The 24,672-nt window shown below is 53.5% G+C and overlaps 1 protein-coding gene across 7 annotated transcripts in view; it reads left to right on the top strand.

Annotated features, from left to right (window-relative positions):
• TOP3A (DNA topoisomerase III alpha) overlaps positions 1-16,772 on the top strand; it is a 30,183-nt gene extending 13,411 nt beyond the window's left edge. For 5 of the 7 annotated variants that reach the window (XM_036451846.2, XM_036451845.2, XM_045586464.1 and 2 more), the window contains 11 exons: positions 2,160-2,234; positions 3,325-3,407; positions 4,338-4,545; positions 6,645-6,830; positions 7,024-7,153; positions 9,802-9,915; positions 10,661-10,826; positions 11,409-11,552; positions 13,057-13,179; positions 14,054-14,733; positions 16,188-16,506. In XM_036451846.2, the coding sequence (XP_036307739.1) occupies positions 2,160-2,234; positions 3,325-3,407; positions 4,338-4,545; positions 6,645-6,830; positions 7,024-7,153; positions 9,802-9,915; positions 10,661-10,826; positions 11,409-11,552; positions 13,057-13,179; positions 14,054-14,733; positions 16,188-16,372 (2,094 nt within the window). In that variant the 3' untranslated portion in view covers positions 16,373-16,506. Of the gene's footprint in view, positions 1-2,159; positions 2,235-3,324; positions 3,408-4,337; positions 4,546-6,644; positions 6,831-7,023; positions 7,154-9,801; positions 9,916-10,660; positions 10,827-11,408; positions 11,553-13,056; positions 13,180-14,053; positions 14,734-16,187 lie in introns of all 7 variants that reach the window. The other 2 variants (XM_036451847.2, XM_045586463.1) reach the window with 2 other exon arrangements.
• Positions 16,773-24,672: the final 7,900 nt, after the last annotated feature.

The following is a 24,672-nucleotide window of genomic DNA, read 5'->3' as shown; positions in this document are numbered from 1 at the left end:
ATCCATTGAGCCAAACCGGTTTCAGCTGGTCTGACTCTTTCGGCTGTTGGTCAGAGGAAATCTAAAGAGATGACAATTACACAGTGATGAAGGACCGGAGGTAAAAGTAGCATAAGTGAATAGAGAATGCCAGGGGGAGCAGGAAGGGGGCTGTTCCAGACATGGTGGTCAGGAAAGGTATGTCAGGAAAGGCTGAGTGATCAGCAGCAGGCCGCCACAGGAGGCCCTGGGGAAGCATGTGCTGATCAAGAGAGCAGCACATGCCAAGGACCGGCTCAGCCACAGGCCAGCCCGTGCCTCAGCTGTGCCCCTTAGACTGACTGTCCACTTTGCGATGCTGCTTCTTGCCAGTCAGCACGTGACTGCCAGTGTTAACTCGGGGCTGCACGGGGGGCACCTCAAGAAAACGTGGAGCTCTCTGATGAGTCAGCTGTGCTTCTCAGCTGCAGCCCGTTGGCAGGTTTAGCATTAATTTGCTAAGGGGAAGTAAAGATATTGAGTACCTGCTTTGTGCCAGACACACCGTGTTTACATGTGACTTTTTTATTTTTCTTTTTTTTATTAAGGTATTATATGTGTACATATCTTACCATTACCCCCCTCCCCAACATGTGACTTCCTTTGGAATACTGCCTACACGAGTGGTGGTCTCTCATTTTAGAGATGAGGGGCTAGACGTAGGGGTGTCGAACTCAATCAGAGAAGGGGCCAAAATCTAAAATCCAGCCTAAATCGCGGGCCGAATGGTTTACTGAACAGTCATAAACTGTCATTGTGATGGAAACGCAGCGGAGTGCAGTGATGACAGCGCGGTGCGGGCCACATTGCAAGGCCTGGCGGGACGGATTTGGCCCGCAGGCCTTGTGTTTGACACATGTGGCCTAGAGGGAGTGAAGGAACTGCACAGACACATTGGAGCCAGTAAGGGGCTGGATCCCAGTATGTCTGACTCCAGCTCCTGCAGACCATGCTGCCCCCCAGGAGTCACTTGTCTGTCCACGACTTCACCCTTTGACTGTGAAGGTCACACAGCCACCCTGCACACTTATCTGTTCAGTAAAAAAGACCTGCCCTTTTACGTGCTTTGTTAGAATACTAGAGGCTCAGTGCACAAAGTTCGTGCACTGGTAGGGTTCCTAGTGGCCTCTGGCTGCCCACCAGGTACTTCCTCCCTTCCCCTGTCTGTCTGCTGCCACTGCAGCTTCCCTTCCTCCCTTCTTACCCCTCATCACTGCCACCGATGGTCAGGGCCCCCTCCCATTCCCTGGCCAGCCCCGCCCCCTGGTCAAACTCCCGGTCGAGGGGACAATTTGCATACTACACTTTTGTTATATAGGATAGGATGGTGCAAAAAAAAGGCAGGTGGGATGAGCTCCGTATCAAGAGCACCTGGTCCCAGTCTATTTGGAAAGAGAGATTTGGATTTGGATATACAAATATTCTCATTACCAAATCACTTAAGTTGAGTTCTTTGTCTACTTGAAATCTATTAAAAGTGTGAAGTTGTCTTAAAATTAGACCAACTTCATCTTGTATTATATAATTTCTCCTGTTTCTAATTCTGTATTATTAAGAATTAAAAAATAGCCGAAACCAGTTTGGCTCAGTGGATAGAGCATCGGCCTGCGGACTGAAAGGTCCCAGGTTCGATTCCGGTCAAGGGCATGTACCTTGGTTGTGGACACATCCCCAGTAGGGGGTGTGCAGGAGGCAGTTGATCGATGTTTCTCTCTTATCGATGTTTCTAACTCTCTATCCCCCTCCCTTCCTCTCTATAAAAAAATCAATAAAATATTTTGTTTTAAAAAGGAATTAAAAAATAAGTAGCTCCATGCATGCAAGATTGGAGACTGCTTAGTTGAGGCGCAGGCTGCTGTCGTTCACACGCTCCCGAGGAGGCACCGGAGGGAGTTCCCCTCACAGTCTTGTTTGGGTGGGAAGGTGGTGATGGCGCCCACCACTGTGAAGTTCCCCTCACAGTCTTGTTTGGGTGGGAAGGTGGTGATGGCGCCCACCACACTGTTACATGGAGCGCTGCCGAGGGGTGAGGGGGCCTCTGCCGATGGTGGGTGAGCAGCACGCTGAGCGGAGCCTTGCAGGACGGCGGCAGAGGGTGGTGCCCGCAGGTCCCCACACCTCTGCTTCTCTCGGCTTTCCAGGACCCCAGGGCGACTGTGGTGGAGGTCAGTTCTAAGGCAAAGAGCAAGTGGAGGCCTCAAGCTTTGGACACTGTGGTATGTTCTGGGGATTGCGCCAGCCCTGCCTTCCTGTTTTGGGGGATCAGACGATGGCCCAGTGACATCACTGTCCACGGGGCCACACAGGAAAGCGTGTGGAAAAAACACACTCCAAACCCTGGGCCTGCTTGGCCTCTGCTCTTTCATAGTCAAGTTATCCATGCGATATCACTATTTTATGTGGAGCTCGGGAAACAAAAAAGAGAGAAATCAGCCATCACCTCACCATTCTTGTGTAATTACTGATGTAACCTTTGTGTCTTCCTTTTTTCATATGCTTAATTTTTAGAGTTGTAATTGGAATATTGTTTTTTCCCAGCTAAGTTCTTTTTTAAAAAAATGTTTCTGCATAATATATAAGTATTTAAATATCTGTTATATGAGCCTACCCAAGAACAAATTTTTTGACCCTATGAGCCCCACCCAGTGGGACACAGTCCGAGTAAACACATCGGGGTTCCCTTTCCCAGCCACCAGTGTGCAGGAAGTCAGAGAACATCTGCCGAGGCTGACTCCGGAGGTAGAAGACCAGCCAGTGCGGCTCGGAAATGCCCGACTGCGTGAGGGCGCTGTGGGGGCGGGAGAGTGAGCACGGGTTCCAGACCGCAGGCAGCGGTGCTGTCCCCCGCTGGGCGGCTCTGCTTCGCCATGTCCCGAGCATTGCGGGATGTCAGCCAGCGGAAGGGGCAGCCGGCTCTTCCGCACGAGGCTGGCAGAATGGCATTCATCATTCAGGGGAACTTCCAGGATCCGAAGGGTGTCCCCAGACTGGGGTGCCCAGGCTATCTGTGAGAATCTGTACTGGATGCTTGTTAAAAATGCAGATTTCCTTCCCTGGCTGGGTGGCTCGGTTGGTTGGAGCATCATCTCCTACGTCAAAAGGTTGTGGCTTCAGTTCCCATTCAGGGCACTACCTAGGTTAAGGGTTCCATCCCTAGTCACAGCATCCACAGTGGGTAACAGAGGGAGTCTTGCTCCCTCTAAGTGACAGCAGCTGGAGCGGCGGGCCCAGCCAGGCCCGAGGGAACTGTGGCTGTGCCATGCCCTCGGGCTGCACTGCACCCTAACGTGCTGCTGGCGTTCACAGGAGCTGGAGAAGCTGGCATCTCGCAAGCTGAGAATAAGCGCCAAGGAGACCATGAGGATCGCCGAGAAGCTCTACACTCAAGGGTAAGTGTCTCGCCTATGGGTAGAATTTGATGCACCTTAATCAGCGTGGAATATTCTAGAAATAGAGTTTATGGGGAAACACACTGTCTAGCTGTCACCTGAGTGCTGAAGTAGAAAAATTTTGACACTGACTTCTCCTAATAATGGAAAGTTATTTCAGAGTCTCTTCTAAAGCAAGGGCCCATCGAGTAAGTTCAAATCCCAGTCTTGATCCCTCAGCAACTCCCGAGGGCCCTGGCAGGCGGCAGGCAGCACCTTACCTTTAGGAGCTGTTTGCCTGCTGTAAGCCATCCTGCCTCAGGGATCGTGGCTCCCAGTGCCGTCCAGGGACCGTGATCCACAGACTGGTACGCAGCCACACGCTACGGCTGACTGCCGAGTGCCTGAGATTTGGGGTGTGTGAATTAAGATGTGCTGAAGTGTGAAATACTGTATAATCTGGGTTTCACAGATTTGCATGGAAATGAGAACATGGACAATCTGGGCAATGTGGGAGTGGCCACCAGGAAGCTTTAATTCCACGTGGGGCCTCCGTGCGGCTCACAGCAGCACTGCTGTTTCTGTGCTGGAGAGCAGCGCGGGGTGCACACTGGCAGCTTTCGGGCCATCGTGGGGCTGCTGTCAGACTGGCCTGGGGAAGGCCCTGGAGGGGCCCGCACACGGCTGCTGGCAGAGCTGAGCTGTGTGAGTGTGCCCTGGCTGTGCCCTCCATTACTTTATCCTTTGGCTTCTTTGCGTCTCATCGCAGGAGAGCCTGCTGCTTCTCACCCCTTTGTGGGGGCGCGTCTCAGGACTTCTGTCCGTGTAGGTAACCACGGTACTTTGCATGGCTGGATCAGATGAATGATTTCAGGTGTCACCAGGTATTTTCAACCGAATTCAATTTTTTATGGGCCAATCTCTTGTTCTGCTTGTTTGCCTGTGTTTTAGGTACATCAGCTATCCCAGAACTGAAACAAACATTTTCCCCAGAGACTTAAACCTGACGGCGCTGGTGGAGCAGCAGACCCCGGATCCACGCTGGGGGCCCTTTGCCCAGAGCATTCTAGAGCGGGGGGGCCCCACCCCACGCAACGGCAACAAATCTGATCAAGCTCACCCTCCCATCCACCCCACCAAGTACACCAACAGCTTGCAGGTTGGTTTCCCTGGCCCTGCTACCCCTGGCACCAGAGGGAGGTGCGGGTCCGGTGGTATTGGAATCTACTCTAGGGGGCTCTTATTGCAGGAACTACATGATTGTGCAATGTCTCTTCCATTTCAGAAAAGAGATGTCATTGTCAAAGCTCTCTCCTCTTCCATAGTCTTCTGCCTGGCTTCCATGAAAGACCCCCATGGTGGGTTCTGCTCTCTACCCAGCCCACTCACTTCCCACTCTCTGTCAGCTCCCTCTGCTGCTTCATTGATCCCTGCACCCCCAAACTGATCTCTGCACAGCCCCCCACCCACAGAACCCTGGCCCTCTAGATCCCTTTTCACCTGGAAGAATCCTATTCATCCTCCCAAAACTGGATCCGTTTCCATTGCCTTCCCCAAACTTTCACATACACACACACACACACACACACACACACACACACACTCCTCTCACAGCAGGACTGCCTGCCACCTTACATTTGCCAGCTGGGGAGTAAGCTCCTTGGTGCCCCCGCTAGTTAGGCTTGTTTGACATCTGCAGGTTAGTAAAGTCTTGTATCTTCTTTTTTTCTTTCTTTCTTTCTTCCTCCTCCTTATTCCTTTTTCATTTTCTTCTTTTTTTCTTTAAATTTTTTTTTAAAGAGAGAAAGGGAGAGGGAGAAGATAGAAACATCAATCGGCTGCCTCCTGCACACCCTCAGGCATATGCCCTGACCAGGACTTGAACCAGAGCCTCGGTGCATGGCACAACACTCAATCCACTGAGCGGGGCTTCTTTCTCCTTTTTTATTTTATGTTTATTTTTATATTTTATTGATTTTACAGAGAGGAAGGGAGAGGGATAGAGAGTTGGAAACATCGATGAGAGAAAAACATCTATCAGCTGCCTCTGTACACCCCTACTGGGGATCAAGCCCGCAACCAAGGTACATGCCCTTGACTGGAATCAAACCCAGGCCCCTTCAGTCTGAGGGCCGATGCTCTATCCACTGAACCAAACCAGTTAGGACTCTTTCTCCTTTTAGTAACACATTATTCTTTCTGATTTTTTAAAAAAATACGTATTTTTATTGATTTCAGGGAGGAAGGGAGAAGAAGAGAGAAATAGAAACATCAGTGATGAGAGAGAATCATTGATCGGCTGCCTCCTGCAGGTCCCACACTAAGGATCAAGCCCACAACCCAGGCATGTGCCCTGACTGGGAATCACCCTGACCTCCTGGTTCATAGGTTGATGCTCAACCACTGAGAAACACAAGCCAGTCTATTTTTTCTGATTTAAAAAGTAATACATGTTCACTTTAGACAAATTAGAAAACGCAGAAGATTGTAAGGAAGAAATAAAATGTCCTCTAATTTTATCTCCTCCTGAGAAACGTCTGTTTTCTATGCATGTATATTATATTCTTGCATTAAAATTGCAGCCTTAAATAGTTTGTAAACTATTTTTTTCCATTTTATGTTTTTCCACATGCTGAAATGTTTTAATGACTGCATAGCTGGTCTGTTTCTGAAGGATTAAGTTATTCCAACTTTTAGATACATAGTATACTAGAGTTAACAGGTGTATACATAAATATTAGTGCAAATCTCTCATTATTTTCTTCTAATACATTCTTAGCAGGAGCACTAATGGATACAAGCATGAACATCTTATGGGCTCTTGATAGATTTAGCCTCACCAAATGCTGGATTGCTGAATTGGTAGAAAATCACCAACCCTATGTTCATGAAGTTGGTGTAGGCTGCTGGGTGCATACCTACTCTGTATCTCTATGTACGAGGGTGCCTGTACTTCTTACGCTTTCACCTTGCTGTCTGTTTAGGTTGGGTTTATGGTCAAAAAGTCACTTCCTGCTGTTGAGGGCAGCATGACTCTTGCTTATCGTTGCCTGATGACTAGAATGGTGAAGTTGATGAGCCCACACCCATCAGCTCACGGGGCCGTGGCCTGGCACGCCACATTTGAGCAGGGGGACAGGGGTGGTGTGCTCCCTTCTGTGCAGAACTGTGGCCTGGAAGGGCCTACACCAGGGTGGCAGTGCTGCTGAGATCTGAGCGGTGTTCTGGAGGGAATTTCAGGCTTTCTTTTCTTCACAGGGAGATGAACAGCGGCTCTATGAGTTTATCGTTCGCCATTTCCTAGCTTGCTGCTCCCAGGATGCTCAGGGGCAGGAGACTACGGTGGAGATTGACATCTCTGGGGAATGCTTTGTGGCCCATGGTCTTGTGATTCTGGCCCGAAACTATCTGGATGTGTACCCATATGACCGCTGGAGTGACAAGGTGATAAATCATAGGTGCAGTCAGACACCCATGGGCCTCGGCGGGGAGGGGGCGGGAAGGCAGTCGTGGTCCCACCCTAGAGCCATTGCATAGCCGGCCATTGCATAACTGGGGGCATGTTCTTCAAACCGGAAGCTGTCTTTTGCTGAGTGCCGTGGCACAATGGTTTGACTGACGCTTCTGCTCTCTGTAGACCCTTCCTGTGTATGAGAGAGGCTCCCACTTCCAGCCCAGCACTGTGGAGATGGTGGACGGGGAGACCAGTCCACCCCAGCTGCTTACTGAAGCCGACCTCATTGCCCTCATGGAGAAGCATGGCATTGGTCAGTAGCTCATCACCATGGTAACTAGCAGTTCTCAAGCACAACTACTATAATCTGGACCTTGCCTTATAGCTGAAGTGAGGCTCAGAGAAGTTAATGACTTAACCTGACGTCTCAAACTGTGGGTTATTAAAATGTAGGTTCCAATAACTCCACAGTCAATGCTCTTACCACTGCTCTGCACCACACACACACAGGCGCCTCAGACCCTGTACCACACACACACACACACACACTGGCGCCTCAGACCCTGCACCACACACACACACAGGCGCCTCAGAGCCTGCAACACACACACACACACACACACACAGGCGCCTCAGAGCCTGCAACACACACACACACAGGCGCCTCAGACCCTGTACCACACACACACACACACACACAGGCGCCTCAGACCCTGCACCACACACACACACACACACACACACACACACGCTCCCGTGGGTTGCTGCGGGTTTGGTCTAGGCCAGTGGTCGGCAAACTCATTAGTCAACAGAGCCAAATATCAACAGTACAACGATTGAAATTTCTTTTGAGAGTCAAATTTTTTAAACTTCTCCTAACGCCACTTCTTCAAAATAGACTCGCTCAGGCTGTGGTATTTTGTGGAAGAGCCACACTTAAGGGGCCAAAGAGCCGCATGTGGCTCACGAGTCGCAGTTTGCTGACCCGGGTCTAGACCACTGCAGTAGAGTGAGTCACACACAGGTTTTTTGCTTTCCCAGCACACACAGAAGTTAGGTTTATACTGGACTGGAATGCAATAGCATTATGTCTTAAATGTATATACTTTAATTTGAAAACACTTTTTGCTAAAAGGTGTTAACCAGCATCTCCACTCCAGAGCTGTGCCGTGTTTCCCGAGGGAGGGATTGCTCGGTGCACATGAGACGCAGGGTGAGGTGCCTGGAAAGAGCCATTTCCCTCCGGCCTCGCTGGGGGCGGGGCTCTCGTAGACGCAGTATTGGGGGCGCAGGCTGAGATTTGTTTGTGTTAAATGAGGTCTCAGCATGTGACAATTGAGAAATCCACACAGAAACCTCTCAGCCTTTTGAAGTCTTAGGAGGCCACGCAGCCGGAGCCTCGTCTCCCCAGGGACTCTGGTTTGGGTTTGCGCGGCAGCCACCTATTCCAGATGCTGTCCCTGCTGCTCTCATGGCACCCGCCCGCCCACCCACCCGCCAGCCAGGCCCCTGTTAGCCAGGCGTGGCCATGCCCTTCGGGTTTGGTCAAAGCCTTTCCCGTAATTGTTTCAGACTTAGAAAGTAGTTTATATTAGGTTTATCGGGATGATCATTTTGTAAGTCATAGAGATGTTTGATTACTTGGTTGTACACCTGAATTTAACATAATATTGTATGTCAACAATAATGGTAAATTTAAAAATTATTTTTTTTAAATGAAATAAGTTTAAAAAGAAAAGCCAGGCCATAATTGTTTTTCCTACCAAGCCCTGTAGCCAAAGTGTTACAGGTGACTCTCTTGTGACCGGCCTCCTGGCCCCTCTTCTCACAGCTCTGAGGACGGTCTCTGAGCCTCGGCCAGGGGGCTCCCTGGGGGTCAGGGAAGCAGGCTGTTTCCTCTGGGGACAGCTCCTCCCTGCAAAGTGAGTGCTGGAGTTCTGTGATGCAGGAAGGCGTGCCCTGACCTGAGTCCACTGGCCACCCCTGGACTGACCAGAAAGCCCATGCATTTAGCTAAATGAGAGGCAGTTCACCCATGACGGATGCATTGAAGTGTGAGGCCTGGGTCCCGGGGCACAGCGGCAAGGCCTGGTCCTTCTCTTCAGGGGCTGGTCTAGCAGGAGAGCCAAACCAAACCAGCACATTAGATACACATGCTGGCTTGGCTCAGTGGATAGAATGTCGGCCTGTGGACGAGGAGCCCAGGTTCAATTCCTCTTAAGGGCACATTCCCGGTTTGGGGCTCACTCTCCAGTACCGGGGCATGCAGGAGGCAGCAGATCAATGTTTCTCTCTCTCTCTCTCTCTCTCTCTCTCTCTCTCTCTCTCTCTCTCTCTCTCTCTCTTGCCCTCGCCCTCGCCCTCTCCCTCTCCCTCTCCCTCTCCTTCTTCTTCCTCTCCCTCTCTCTTCCGCTCTGAGATCAATCCCTCCCTTCGGCCCTCTCCTGGTAGCTCAGCTGGTTAGAGCATCACCCTGACACACCAAGATTGTGGGTGTGATCCCGGGTCAGGGCACATACAAAATCAGCCATAAGTGCATAAGTGGAACAACAAATCGATCTCTCTCCCCTTTCCTTCCCCTCCCTTTCCCCTCTTCCTCTCTTAAATCAATAAATTTTTAAAAATTAATAAATAAAAGGTCCCTTTGGCCCCAGCATAAAGAACCGGTGGGTGGAGGGAGAGACCAGAAAATGGAGCCTGCGGTGTCCTGACCAGCTGGGTGAGGGGCCTGTGGCTGTGGCTCCAACTGAGCTGAGGGGGAAACTTAAAGACGCAGCTTCAGAGCTGGAGTTATAGTGCTAGTGAGTGAGTGAGTGGGTGTGAGGGAGAGGACGGTGGCCGTCGTGGTTTCCATATGGTCCAGAGGTGACTGGAGGAGTGGTGCAGAGAACAGGCCATCCAGGCAGAGGGAGGGCCCCCGGGGCGGAGGTCTGGATTAACCGAGTAACGAATGGCTTTCAGGTACTGATGCCACTCACGCGGAGCACATCGAGACGATCAAAGCCCGGATGTACGTCGGGCTCACCCCAGACAAGCGCTTTCTCCCTGGGCACCTGGGCATGGGGCTTGTGGAAGGTAAGGGAGGGGTTTGTGGGAGGTAAGGGCGGGGCTTGTGGAAGGTAAGGGAGGGGCTTGTGGAAGGTAAGGGAGGGGCTTGTGGGAGGTAAGGGTGGGGTTTGTGGGAGGTAAGGGCGGGGCTTATGGAAGGTAAGGGAGGGGCTTGTGGAAGGTAAGGGCGGGGCTTGTGGAAGGTAAGGGAGGGGCTTGTGGAAGGTAAGGGCGGGGCTTGTGGAAGGTAAGGGAGGGGCTTGTGGAAGGTAAGGGAGGGGCTTGTGGGAGATAAGGGAGGGGTTTGTGGGAGATAAGGGAGGGGTTTGTGGGAGGTAAGGACGGGGCTTGTGGGAGGTAAGGGAGGGGCTTGTGGGAGGTAAGGGTGGGGTTTGTGGGAGGTAAGGGCGGGGCTTGTGGAAGGTAAGGGAGGGGCTTGTGGAAGGTAAGGGCGGGGCTTGTGGAAGGTAAGGGTGGGGCTTGTGGAAGGTAAGGGCGGGGCTTGTGGAAGGTAAGGGCGGGGCTTGTGGGAGGTAAGGGCGGGGCTTGTGGAAGGTAAGGGAGGGGCTTGTGGGAGGTAAGGGCGGGGCTTGTGGGAGGTAAGGGCGGGGCTTGTGGGAGGTAAGGGAGGGGCTTGTGGGAGGTAAGGGCGGGGCTTGTGGGAGGTAAGGGCGGGGCTTGTGGGAGGTAAGGGAGGGGCTGGCAAGGCGTCCAGGGGAGGCTTCACTCAGATGTAAGCTGGCTGCCGGCCACAGAGCACCGCTCTCCGCAGGCTATGACTCCATGGGCTACGAGATGTCCAAGCCGGACCTCCGCGCCGAGCTGGAAGCCGACCTGAAGCTGATCTGCGAGGGGAAGAAGGATAAGTCTGTGGTTCTCAGGCAGCAGATCCAGAAATACAGGGCGGTTTTCACCGAAGCAGTGGCTAAAGCTAAGAAGTGAGTGCACGCAGGGGGCACATTTCCCTGAGGTGGGAAGGCCGGTCCACCCTCTCCTGCGGCCTCGGCCTGGCTCCTCCCCGGCATTTCCTCCTGAGCTCAGCGTGTTCCTTTCCGTGGAGCTTTGTCAATATTGACACCAACAGAGAGAGCTGGTCCAGTTATTCTGGGCTCCTGGCCAAACACCATCCTCCTGATTCAATTGTTTTGAATTAGTAGCGCACAATCATACACCAGTAAGCCAGGTGCTGGGGTAGGACCATTGTTCTCAGGGTGCTGGGAGGGGCCGTTCAGCAAGCAGCGAGTGTGTGTGAGAAGGTGTTCTGCCCGTCGTGAATGAGTGAGCTGGTCAGAACCAGATAGGACTTCAGGGGGGAGCCTGGGCCTGTGCAAGTTGTTTGATGTGAGGCCACTGACCGGCAGGAATGCCCCCTCCCTGGTGCTGTCTGTCACCCAGGCAGGCCAGGGCCACTTGGCCAGTGCAGTCCTGTGCAGCGGCCTGGGCTGGGCAGCCAGCTGGTTCCCGGGTCGCACGGGTTAAACGCACATAAGAATGTTGCAAATGCTTTGCTGTTTCTTCAGATTGGACGAAGCCTTGTCCCAGTACTTTGGGGAACGGGCAGAGGTGCCCCAGCAAGAAGCCATCTACCCAGCGATGCCAGCTCCTGTCAGGAAGTGCCCACAGTGCAACAAGGACATGGTCCTCAAGACCAAAAAGAGTGGCGGGTCAGTGCCCAGCCTGGCCCCACCTTTGCTTGCCTCGCACCTGCCAGTGTGGCCAGACAGCTTCTGCCCGCCCCCTTTTCCCTTTCCTTTAATCCTCACCCCAGGGTATTTTCCCCCTGGCTTTTAGAGGGCGTGGGGGAGAGGGAAAGACAGAAACTTCAATGTGAGAGAAGCATCGATTGGTTGCCTGCCGCACGAGCCCCGACCAGGGCCTGGGCCAGGGAGGAGCCTGCCACCGAGGTATGTGCCCTTGACCGGAATCGAACCTGGACCACAGGTTGATGCTCTATCCACTGAGCACACTTGCCAGGGCAGCAGTTCATTTTTTATTTATTTATTTATTTTTAATATATTGAGTTTTTACAGAGAGGGATAGAGAGCTAGAAACATCGATGAGAGAGAATCATCAATCAGCTGCCTCCTGCACACCTCCCACTGGGAATGTGCCTGCAACCAAGGTACATGCCCTTGACCAGAATCGAACCTGGGACTTTTCAGTCTGCAGGCCAGCGCTGTATCCACTGAGCCAAACCGGCTCATTTTTTAGGGCAGCGGGCAATACATGCCAGCAGTATTTCCAAGTGATTCACTTCCAAGGACTGTGTCTATTTCTGTCCTCCGGGCGCATGCCCTCTACCCTGCTGCAGAGATGCTTGCTTGCAGCCCGACCCCCTGGAAGGGCCGGCCTGAGCCCTCCCGGCGCCTCACACCTCACCTGCCTCTGTCTAGAGGACAGCAGCTCTTCACCTGTCAGGTGTCTTCCTCCTGCAAATGCTGGGCCAGGGCTCACTGCTGCCCCTGCCCGCCTCTAGTGCTGGGCCCCTGACGGAGGGACAGCCGCTCAGCCTGTCGCCTTCACCTGCAGTGGGCCTGCTCCTGGTCCAGGGCTTCCCTGAGCACACACCTCCTCTCGGGCCTGGACCCCTGGTGTCCGTGGGGGGGGGGCTGTGTGAGACGTGAGGGGCAGCAAGTGCGTCTTACAGGGTGGCATGGATGTGTGTGTGTTGATTCCAGCAGTTCCAGGCTTAGAACTATAATGTGGTGCATGGCACATTCCACTGCCCGCCTGGCACCTTGTAATGTGGAGAGAATTGAATTAAAGCTATTTTTTCAGTATATTTTTTAATTGATTTTAGAGAGGAAGGGAGGGGGGAGAGGGAGAAATTTCGATCGGCTGCCTCCTGCACGCCCCCAACTAGGGATTGATCCTGCAACCTGGGCACGTGCCCTGACAGGGAATTGAACTGGAGCCTTTCAGGGCACAGTAGTGCCCAGCCGTGAGCCACCCATTCCGGGCTTGAGCTTATCTTGTAACAACTCTGTCTTCACAGGCCTTCTGTTCATGTAGAAGGCAGCTTGGCCAGTCTATACTGGACTTTGAATGAATTCTCATATTCTCGGGGGGGTGGAAGGAAGAAAAAAATGTTCTTGCCAGATGGGTGACAGCCTGGGACTGTCTCCCCCAGTTCCCGTTTCTGCCTGACCCTGGTCCCTGCGCCCCCAGGTTCTACCTCAGCTGCACGGGCTTCCCGGAGTGTCGGTCAGTCGTGTGGCTCCCTGACTTCGTGCTGGAGGCGAGCAGGGATGAGAGTGTGTGCCCGGTGTGCCGGCCACAGCCCGTTCACAGGTGAGGGGGCCAGGCAGGCCTCAGGAGGGGGCACACTCGGGGCTTCGCGTTCCCCGGCCCGCGGTGTGTTTGCTCGTGGCCGCCAGGCAGCGGGTCTCCGATGGGGAAGGTCCCACTGGTGCCTGTTGGTGTGGGAGTCAGGTCCCTGGGTCGCCTCTTCTGCTCGATCGCCAAAGTGTGCGCACATCGCATATCCCTGCGCCCTTCCCAGCCCAGCTCACGGGGGAAGGTCCTCGCACCTGGGCACTGACCCCTTACATTTGTAACAGTCATTGAGGGATGTTTATCAGTACTTACCAAGTTAAAGTGTAGACATCTAAAATTGAGCTTATTAATTTGTTTATAACATACATTGCACACTAACATAAATAACACGTTTTTAAGCTAAAATGCCTATTTTCCAAAGCAAAACAGTAATAAGAATGCATAGCTTTCCATTTTTGGAAGTCTGATGCCTGGCTTAAGAGAGACAACTGGACTCGCATGCCTGCTCCCATACTGTCTGCTGGGTTCGCTGCATGTGTTGTAGCCTCTGAAAAACCCCACTGCGCACCCTTGGAAGAGTAAGAGCAGAGCAGACGCGGCATTGTTACAAAATACGCTCGGCCTCGCCTGGAAAGGCCGGGAAAGCGCAGAGGCCGCTGGCCACACTTGGAAGCCGCTGGTGCCACGGCGCCTTGCAGAGGCCTCTGTGCAGCGGTCCCCCTGCCTCCCCTCCGCTCCTGTGGAGACCAGGGGGGCTGGTGCATTATGGGATGCCAAGGGGATGGTGCATTATGGGATGCCATTATGGGATGGCAGGTCCGGCCCTCTGGGGACAAGAAGACTCTGCACCTGGTAGTAAATGTTCCTCCTTACCTTCTGGCCCCATTAGGTTGAAGTTAAAGTTTAAACGTGGTAGCCTTCCTCCGACCATGCCTCTGGAGTTTGTCGGCTGCATCGGCGGATGTGATGAGACCCTGAGGGAGATCTTGAACCTGAGATTTTCCCAGGGCCCCCCCAGAGCTTGCCCGCCCGCCAGCCAGCCCTCTGGCTACCTGCAGGCTAGCCAGTCTCTGAACCGAATGGACAGCAGTCAGCACGGCCACCCGCAGCCCCCCAGCACCAGGCAGCCCAGGCCCTTGAAGGCTCCGGTCCGGAATCTACCACCAGCCGCTGCTGCTGGTGAAAATGACTCTGTGGTCTGCAACTGTGGCCAAGAGGCCGTGCTGCTCACCGTCCGGAAGGAGGGCCCCAACCAGGGCCGGCAGTTCTACAAGTGCCCTGCTGGCAGCTGCAGCTTCTTCCTGTGGGCCAGCGGCGGCCCTCCCTCTGCACCGAGCCCCCCTGGCGGCTCGCTGGGACGGCCCACTGGCTCGGCGAGCCGCCCCGGTGGGGTTGGTGGCCCTGGGGATAACTCTGGTGGTGGCACGTCCTGCCTCTGTAGTCAGGCCACTGTCACACGGACAGTGCAGAAGGACGGGCCCAACAAGGGCCGCCAGTTCCACACGTGTGCCAAGCCGAGGGAGCAGCAGTGCGGCTTCTTTCAGTGGGTGGACGAGAACGTGGCGCCAGGTGAGGAGTGGCCTCCCCGCAGGGGGCAGGGGGCAGTGGGCTGGGTGGGCGGGTCCTGCTCAGAGACCTCGGAGCTGTGTGATGGGAGTGTGAGCATCAGGCTGGCTTGCTCCTCCATCTGTGTCCCAAAACAAAGGGTGCCCACGGGAATCTGGTAGCTTGCTGTCCTCCATCCTCACCAGGTCACCAGGTAAGCCTGGTCACAGTTAAACACATGAGGAAGTGCCTTTGTAACCCTGCAGGGTCATTTCCATCAGCCTCGTTTTTTCAGTGAAGAAACTGGCCCTGAGGATGTCTAGGAACGTGCCCAAGGTTATAGACACGGCGTGAGGGTGGCACCCCAAACGGGCCTGTGAGACCGGCGCCGGGTGTCGGTCCAGGAGGTAGGGAAGGCACAGAGAAGTGCCTGCCTGCTCTTGTGTGCGGCGGAGCGTACGTTCTGAGCGTGACAAAGGCCTACGAGTGTAAAGCCCACGAGGCATCTGCTCCCCGGAAGGATGCTCTCTTCCCGGCTCGGCCTCTCCCCTGCCCTCCCGCCTCAGGGGAAAGCTTAGGCACAGTGATCACTTTCAAAACTGACTCCAGGTGAAAGTCACTCTGGATCTGACAGGAGATATTTCCTTCCATAATTGCAAATAACTGTTCATACGGGTATATTGGCTGGGCTACAAAAATATTCATTGTGGCTGCATGAGGCCCATGGGCCACAAGTTTGACATGCTTGACCCAGAAGGCTCAGTAAAAAAAGTGGGGCTGGTTCGGTGGGTGTGGCTCAGCAGTTGAATGTTGACCCAGTATCCAAAAGGTTGCCAGTTTGATTTCTGGTCGGGGCACAGGCCTGGGTTGCAGGTTTGATCTCCAGTGGGAGGCATGCAGGAGGCAGCCAATCAATGATCATTTTAGAGAGAGAGTAATACCAATCTCTCACCATTGATGGTACTATCTCTATCCCTCTCCCTCTCTCTAAAAGTGAATAAATTTTTTTAAAGTGCAGGGCTGGCTGCCAGAGCCAGAGGGGCCCTGCTGGGACAGACTCCCGTTTGCGTGGAGAGTTCAGACGCAGAGCCACTCCTCCCGCTGAGAGGAAGCAGGTCTGCCCCCCAGGCCAGCTGACCGCTCCCCTGGCTGACAGGCCATCAGCACAGGCTGCGGAGGGACTGGCAGGATCCAGAGCGGGTTTCTTTGCGTGGAAGGTGGGGAACGGGGTGGTCCCAGGCCCTCTTGTCTTTGCTGCCCCGCCTCCTGACCGCAGGCTAGCCTCTTGCTTGGGTTCCCGCTTCAGTAGAAGGGGCAGCGCTCATTTCCAGCACCACGTGGGCCGCCTCCAGAGCTCAGGGCCTACGCAGGGATCTGTGCTGTGCAGAGCAGTGGCCTGGTCTGGGGTGGCGGTGAGTACGGAAAGGAACCTGCGTTTCCTTCCAGGTCAGTGTGACTTTCCCTGGCTCCTCCCACAGGGGCTCCAGGAGCCGTGCCCTGGCCAGGAGGCGGCGGGAGACCCCACGGGCCCCAGCCCACGAGCAAGAGAGCGCGGGCCGGCTCCTCCGACCCGGGGTCCGCGGCCAAGAGACCTCGGAAATGCAGCCTTTGCCACCAGCCTGGACACACCCGCCCCTTCTGCCCTCAGGGCCGAGGAGGGTGAGCGGGCACGTCCCCTCGTTTCCCGGAGGAGCTGTCTTCCTAGGACCCAGCTGCCCTTCACCCCCTGGGGGGCAGCGGGGCTGCAGCCGGCCTGTTAAGGAGTCAGGTCCAGGCTGCTCCTCCAGGCCACCCTGGGCCTGGGCTCCGAGTGGCCATGCCGCTGCCGAGGAGGCCCCCCGCCCCCGGGGTCCTGTTGGCGGCAGCTGTGGCCGCCGGCCTCGGCGCCTCCCTGCGACCAGCACACCGTGGCTCCGGGCACAGGGAGGGCTTCTCCACTGACTTCCTGGGAAGGGGCTCTTGCTCTAGAACTGTCTACAGAAGTCTTTCTCCCCGTGATCCAGAAGCCTCTGTGGCCAGGACACGCCTGCTCAGGTGCCTTAATAAAGAGTTTCACCCTTCACTCTGGCGGCTCAGGTGCGGAGTCTGGGGAACGTGGCAGAAGCAGGGGGTGTAGATACCAGCCAGTGCCCACGGGACTCTTGCCAGCCTCTGGCCCTCATGGTCTCCCTCGAGCCGGTGCCTTTTTCCCCTGACAACATGGCAAGCGGTAAGCCCAGCTTCTCACACCTTGTCCTGTAGGGAAGGTAACAGTGCGATTCAGATCTGCCTCCCTCCCCTCCGAAGGCCACCCGTGCCTGCCTGCCGTTACCGACCCTGTGGACAGCACTCAGCGCACTGGCTCTGTGAGGGCGAGGCCAGCAGAGCGGTGGGAGCTGCCAGTCACGTCCAGCGGCCGAACAAGTGACTCCTTAGGTCTTGGGATGCCCGGCCCGTCCTCGGGGGGACGCCCGGCCCGTCCTCAGGGGTCGCCCTGCTGCGCTGGCTGGTGGGGGAGGGGAGGCAGGTGGACGATGTTTAGATGTGCAGCTGCTCCTGGAGCACCTTGTCAGTGGTTCAGGTCATGACCCTGCATTTGTGAGGATTTGGGCTTCCCCCAGACCCGGAAACCACCAGTCCATATTCTGTCTCTGGTCCTACCTATTCTGAACATTTCATATAAATGGAATCGTAAGTGCCCAGCCAGTGTGTCCCAGTGGTTGTTGACCATGAACCAGAAGGTCACCAGTTCGATTTCGGGTCATGCCTGGGTTGGAGGCTTGATCCCCAGTGTGGGACGTGCAGGAGGCAGCCCATCAATGATTCTCATGTTCCTATCTCTCCCTCTCCCTCTCTTAAAATAAATGGAGTCATACAGAATGTGACCTCCTGTGCTTTGTAAGGTTCATCCACATAGAACCTTGGACTCGTTCCTTTTTTATGACTGAACTAGGGGCCTGGTGCAGGAATGTGTGCATTGTGAAAGGAATGTGGGCCGCAAGGCTGCAGTGGCCACTGGGGCAGGTCTCGGCCCATCCTCCACAGCCCCCAAGTCCTGTCCCCTCTACCAGCAGCCCCACTCTTGCCGCTGCCACTCCCACACACCAACAGCACTGACTCTGCGCACACCCACTGATGGTGCAGAGCGATTGGGGTCTGCACCTTGAGCAGGTGCAAGCAGCACTGCTGCCCTGATCACCCCTCAGGAGCAGGGGGAGGTGAAGAAGGCCTCAGGGGTGACTGGAGCAGGCAGCCGCTGCTCACACCTGCTGACAGTACCAAGCAATAGGGACTGGTGCTGGGCACCAGCAGCAGGTGTGAGCCCCTGGGCAGGACCATGGTGCACAGCAGCAAAGAATTTTCAGTAATCACCAGAATCTTGCCCTGATGACAGTGACTTGGTCCCTGCTTGGTCTGGCACCCCCACTCACCTGCTCCATCATCCCACCGCAGCTGCCACCCACCATGTTCCATGAATGTTCCCTGGTGGTCAGCACACATCATAGTGACCGTTTGGTCTATTTGCATATTAGGGTTTTATATGTATAGACTATAGATAGGCTTTGTGCACAAAATTCGTGCATGGGGGCATGTCCCTCAGTCCAGCCTGCACCCTCTATAATCTGGGATCGGGCCTAAACGGGCAGTCATATATCACTCTCACAATCCAGGACTGCTGGCTAACTGCTCACCTGCCTACCTTCCTGATTTCCCCTAATTGCTTCCTGCCTGCCAACCTGATCATCCCCTAACCACTCCCTTGCCAGCCTGGTTGATGTCTAACTGCTCCCCTGCCAGCCTATTTGCCCCCAACTTCCCTCTGCTGGCCTAGTCCCTCCCAACTGCCCTCCACTGCTAGCCTGATCACCCTCAACTGCCATCCCTTGCAGGCCTGGTCCCTCCTAAAAGCCCTCCCCTGCTGGCCATCTTGTGGTGGCCATCTTGTGTCCACATGGGAGCAGGATCTTTGATCACGAGGGGGCAACCATCTTGTGTGTTGGAGTGATGGTCAATCTGCATGTTACTCTTTTATGATGATGATATTCCATCATATGTTCATTAATTTGCTGATGGACATTTGGGTTATTAATTACCTTTAGCTAGTGTGAATAGTGCTGCTATATACATTCAAGTATAAGTATTTGAACACCTAATTCTTTCCAGTATATATGTAGGAGCGGAGTTACTGGGTCACGTGGTAATTCTGTTTAACTAACAAATGGTTTTCCACTGCAGCTTTATACCATTTTACATTCCCATCTCCAATGCACGAGGGTCCTATTTCTCTACAGTCTTACCAATAATTATTTCCTTTTTAAAAAATTATGGCCACCCTAGTGTGTGTGAAGTGATAGCTCATTGTGGTACTGACTTGCATTTTCAAAATGACCACTGATGTTGAACATCTTTTCATGTGCTTGTGGCTATTTGTATATCTTTGGACAGTTACCTACTCAAGTCTTTTTTCCATTTTTCAATTGGGTCGTCTTCGTTGTTGAGTTGTAGTTCTTCACAGACTTGGGATACTAGAGGCATTTGTGAGTTCTACTCTTCGTACAGGTGACGCCTATATGTGCCAAGACCAAGAACTGCTCGATCAGGCTGTGCCAGGACAAACTCAGCTCAGGTCCTGGCACCCCAATGACTCAGTGCTGGGCCCTCACCACTGAACCCGAGTGGCCTCGCCTGTGGCACCTGGTGCTAGTCAACTGGGGACACTTTGGTGGAGGATTCCAGGCTTGACTGTAGTGAGGACTTCACAAATAAAAGCCTATGAGGGAAAAATATAAAAATAAAAGCCTGTGAGGGACTTTCTCGTGTCTCTTGACTCGGGCTAGCAGCATTCAGTGCACTGAGAAGTGGATCCTTCCCCCGACTGACAGAAGGTTTGAACCCCATCTACAGCTGCACAGGCAGGACAGGATAAAATGACCCCCACTTACTAAGCCCCAGCCACGAGCCACAACTAGGAACTAGCCACCTAACTGCGCCGTTTCTCAGCCTCCAGCTCCACTGCAAGGGACACAGGCTCTTCCTCTGAGCAGCTAAGAGGACTGAAACCGTCTCCGCCTGCACGCTACCCTCTTAGAAATGCAGTGTTCTCTCTGCCACAGCCACCGCTGCCTCAGAGAAGAGGCGCTCTGGCTGATGCATCTTGCACTTCCCTGAGGCACCCCTTCTTGCCCCAGTCTGAGAACTAGTGAGAGTGGCCGCATCGCACAGCTGCTGCTGGCTGAGGGCGCCTGAATTGGATGCTCACTGCTCTTGAGCAGCTGGAATCTAAAAATATAAGTTCTGTCACCCTGGCAGCCAGACAGTCTCAGCATTGCAGTCACTTCAGGCAACAGCTTGGCACTGAGGCCTGCTCCCCTTTGGGGCAAATTGAAAGCTGCCTTTCCTTGTAGGGCTGCTGCAGCCCAGAAAGTCAGCTGTTTGGGACCAAGGACTCTGACTGGAATACACAGGCAGCATGGGTCAATGAGCACACCGGGGTGGTGCCATGTGCCCCATTGGCCATCCTGCTAGGGACATGCCTGCCTCAGACCACTCAAGTTCACACGGAGGTGGCTGGGGGTAGCCTAGAGAGTTTGGTGCAAAAGCACACAAGTGAGAGAGTCAGATTCTGGCCTTCCTGCTCTGAGGCTCCAGCCAACCACTCTGTTACCTCAGGAAGTTGGCAGTAGTGCAGAGGTGACCCAAACACCGTCCGCAGGGCCATTTGTTGGCTTTGGAATACACTCTGGGTGTCATCCACGACACCCTTAGCTTCCTCATTGAACTAAGTGCAACCAAATGTGATGTTACCGGGGTTTTTTAAAAAGCTAATTTTCTGATTAGAAAATAAGTATATTTTTTGCCCTAGCTGGTTTAGCTTAGTGGATAGAGTGTTGGCCTATGCACTGAAGTGTTCCAGGTTCAATTCCAGTCAAGGGCACATGCCTGGGTTGTGGGCTTGATCCCCAGTAGGGGGCATGCAGGGGCAGCCGGCTGATCAATGATTCTCTCTCATCATTGATGTTTCCCTCTCTCTCTCTCTCTCTCTCTCTCTCTCTCTCTCTCTCTCTTCCTCTCTGAAATCAATAAAAATACTTTTTTAAAAATCTATAAATATAAAAGGCCAAATGCCTGTCCGACCGGTAGCTATGATGCTCACTGACCACTAGGGGGCAGACGCTCAACACAGGGATAATGACATTACGTAGCAATGCCCGGCTTCCTCTCCCTAGTGACTAGCCTCCTTGCAGTTTCTTCAGCCCAGGAACATGACTTGCTTTATAGCCAGGTGCAAACACTTCACACTTTCACCAAATGTCTGTGAAGTGTTTTCCATGCCTCATCTCATTTGATCCTCACAGAAATCCTGGAGTAGGGAGATAGGAGACTCAAGGGAATACTATTTTCATTAGCCGGAAAACAGAGATGACCCAACTGAAAAGAAGTAAGAAATGGTGGACCTTGAAAATTACTTCAGGTTTTCTCACTGCGCGGAATATAGTCAAACACTGCTGCAAGTTAAATATTTTACCCTTTGTTTTCCCTGCATGATCTACAATAATAATCTGCTTCATGTTGATGTTTACTGCTGAGTTGCTGATAAATACCTGGAAGAGAAGTTGGGGTGGAAAAAGTTGAGCTACATCAGAAAGCAGGTCTAATTAAGCAAGCTTATTCCATATATAAAAGGCCAAGTTGACTAGCACATGCATGATACATATAAAGCTCTCACTGGTGCCAATCACACGCATGTGTTTCAATCTGTCATTGTCGATTATAAATTTGGTTGACACTTCTATTATAAAGGGTGAATAGTGATATTAAAATATTACTTTTGATTAATTTCCTTTCAATATGCATGAATCTTTGCATCAGGACACTAATATTCCTATATAATAAAATGGTAATATGCAAATAGACCAAGCAGCAGAACCACCGAACAACCAATCAAAGTGTAATATGACATGATAATGACATGCTAAGTCTGCTCAACCATGCGCTATGACACGCACTGACCACCAGGAAGCAGATGCTCCGACTGGAAGGTTAGCTTGCTGCTGGGTCCAGCTAATCAGGACTGAACGAGATGAGCTGGACATGCCCTGGAGCCCTCCTACTGTTCCACCCTGGCCCAATGGTGCACTGGCGGGGTCCCTCAGCCTGGCCTGTGCCCTCTGGCAATTCAGGACCCCTTGGGGGATATCAGAGAGCTGGTTTTAGCCCGGTCCTGCAGGCCGCTCCTCTTGAGAGGGCGACACAGGGCTCATGGCTGGCGAGCGCTGCTGTGGCAGCAAGAGCCTCATGATCAGGACTGATTGGGCGTGAGCCCATGGCAGGCACAGTGGGCCAGGATGAGTGGTAGTGGCAGGTAGGAGCTGCAGGTGGCATTGGACTGGGTTTCGGCCCAATCCCTGCAGGCCACTAAGATGGGCCTCTAGTATATATATTTTTTTGAAAACTGCAAATGTGTCACATACCAGGTTGAAGGCCCCCTGTTTTAAAACAGAGCAAAGGTGGAGCAGTAGCCGAAACCGGTTTGGCTCAGTGGATAGAGCGTCGGTCTGTGGACTGAAAGGTCCCAGGTTCAATTCCGGTCAGGGGCATGTATGTTGGTTGCGGGCACATTCCCGGTAGCGGGTGTGCAAGAGGCAGCTGGTCGATGTTTCTCTCTCATCAACGTTTCTAGCTCTCTATCCCTCTCCCTTCCTCTCTGTAAAAAATCAATAAAATATACATTTTTTAAAAAGTGTAGTAGTAGCCCTAGATTATGGACTTTGGGGTGAGCTGTGCCTGGCCCTGGTCTCTTGACCTTGGGCGTCATGCCCTTCCCATACATGGAGGAGCTTGATCTGCTCCCTTGGGCTCCACGCCTAGCCTCACAGCCAGCTAAGTGCTGGATTTTCAAAGGCCCATCTGGAACCAAAAGGCAGGAGGTGCTTTCCTAGTGTGGCTTGCATGCTAGCTCACAGGCAGTTATGCTGGAGGTACACTCGGGCCTGCTATGGTCTTTGAACCAGGGGTTCCTGAGCTGCCACTGGATCAGCTTCATTTTGCCTCAGCACATACCAGGGAGATGGAGCCCCGGACACAGGCATCGCTAGTGGGAGAGGAGTCACACTTAAATTCTCCACTCCAAGTAAGATCTTACGAAGGGAGAGTAGAATGCGGGACACGGCAGTGAAGGCTGGTGCTGGTTTAGAGGTGGATTGCATGCTTCTGTCTACGTAAGGCAGCCACTTCCCCTTTCTGCCCCGCTCTGGCCAGGCACAGCTCAGGGCGTTGTAATTTTCTGGGCTGCTGGCTGAAGTCCTTTTAGAATGCAGTTTGGCAAGGTCCTTCAGGATCTGCCGAGATTCAGCCTCAACCCATGAACCAGGAGGTCACAATCCTATTCCCGGCCAAGGCCCATGCCTGGGTTTTAGGCTCTATTCCCCGTAGGGGGGTGCAGGAGGCAGTTGATCCATGATTCTCTCTCATCACAGATGTTTCTATCCCTCCCTCTCCCTTTTCTTGCAATCAATAAAAATGTACTTTTAAAAATTGAGATCCTTCAGGATCTGAACAAGTTTGAATGCTTTCCATGGCCAGGAATCTCCTCATGAGGGAGCCCCTGTGCACAAAGACCACAGGGCTTATGGCTGAAACCAATGGCAGGTCTACGCGAGATGCCTGTTCCTCCAGCGGAGAGGATACTGTGCAGCTGAGGACTCTGTTGCTGTTCTGAGCAGCTAAGTGCTTCTGAGGAGACACCCTCAGGAGTGAAGTAAAAGGAAATGTTTCTATGCAGGAAGTTATTCCTGAGCCATGTGGATGACTTCAAACCATGACTTTCATTCTGAGCAGGTGGCACCACAACTGCGGGCCTGGGCCTTGGGCAACGCTAAACCAGGCCAGGACGACGACTGTCAGGCTGCCCACCACCGCTGAGGTCTGCGTACACGATGTTCAGACCGTGACGCACCTGGCGCAGAGCTGGCATCATCTTTGCATCAAAGGGAATCCATGAAATGGTAGCAACAACCCCTGCGCCTGGAACAGACCAGGACTGAGCCAGCCAGACACCACGCCCAGGCCAGCCTCCAGCAGGTGACAGTTGTCCTTAGGAGCCCGCCATGGCAGACGCAGCCTGGTGGCGGAGGCATCCTTGTGCTCGGGCTCCGTCTGTGAGTGAGGCACCAAGGCCCAGCAGCCTCCGGTTTGGGGAGGCATTCATTCTGGGCCAGGCTCCGGGCTAACGCTCCCACCAGCACTTACTCCTCGCAGCCACCCTAGGAAACAGGTATTATGACGAGAATGCAACGCACAGCCGCTGCCTCCAGCCTGTCCCTTGCCAACCCTAGGCTGCCATTACAGCTGCTTAAGGCTCTCTTTGCACCAGCTCCTGAGACAAGTTATCTGAATGGCCCTCAGCTAAGCCGGTCTCCTGTCCTTTGACCCTTGTCATAGCCTCTGAGTGCAGTCATCATAATCTCCAGGGGCAGCCCTGTTCCACGGGCGTCCCTCGGATGACTACTTAGGAAGTACACTGGGTGCGGAGGAGAGGAGGGGAGGAGCATAGCGGTGGTGGCCACACCTTAAGGACAGGGCCTCATTTGTCATCTGCTGACGAAGGCAGAGAGCCCCAGCAATGGACACTGATGCACTTGCTTCCCTGTCTGGACAGGGAGAGAGAGGTCACACTGCTCTGTCACTCCTGGCGGAGAGCTTTGGGGGCAGCTCCAGCTGGAATGATGCTGGCAGGAGCGTCGGCCCAGAGCCTGGCACAATCCCAGAAAGCACAGGGGCTTCGAATAAAAAACTCAGGCTTCGGGAAGATACAAAACCCGAGTTGGTTCCCATTACAAAAGCAGAACATCACACCCGCAATCTTGTAACCTCCTTCCATATAAGCTTTTCCAGAGAAATGAGCCCCTCCAGTCCATTCCCAGCCCCTCTGGCCCAGCTTCCAGAACTCCCAACAGTTGCTTATGAGACAGCATGAGTCACACG

Source organism: Pipistrellus kuhlii, unplaced genomic scaffold, assembly GCF_014108245.1.
Source record: "Pipistrellus kuhlii isolate mPipKuh1 unplaced genomic scaffold, mPipKuh1.p scaffold_m20_p_23, whole genome shotgun sequence".
NCBI lineage: Eukaryota > Metazoa > Chordata > Mammalia > Chiroptera > Vespertilionidae > Pipistrellus > Pipistrellus kuhlii.
This window is presented reverse-complemented; position numbering and strand designations above follow the sequence as displayed.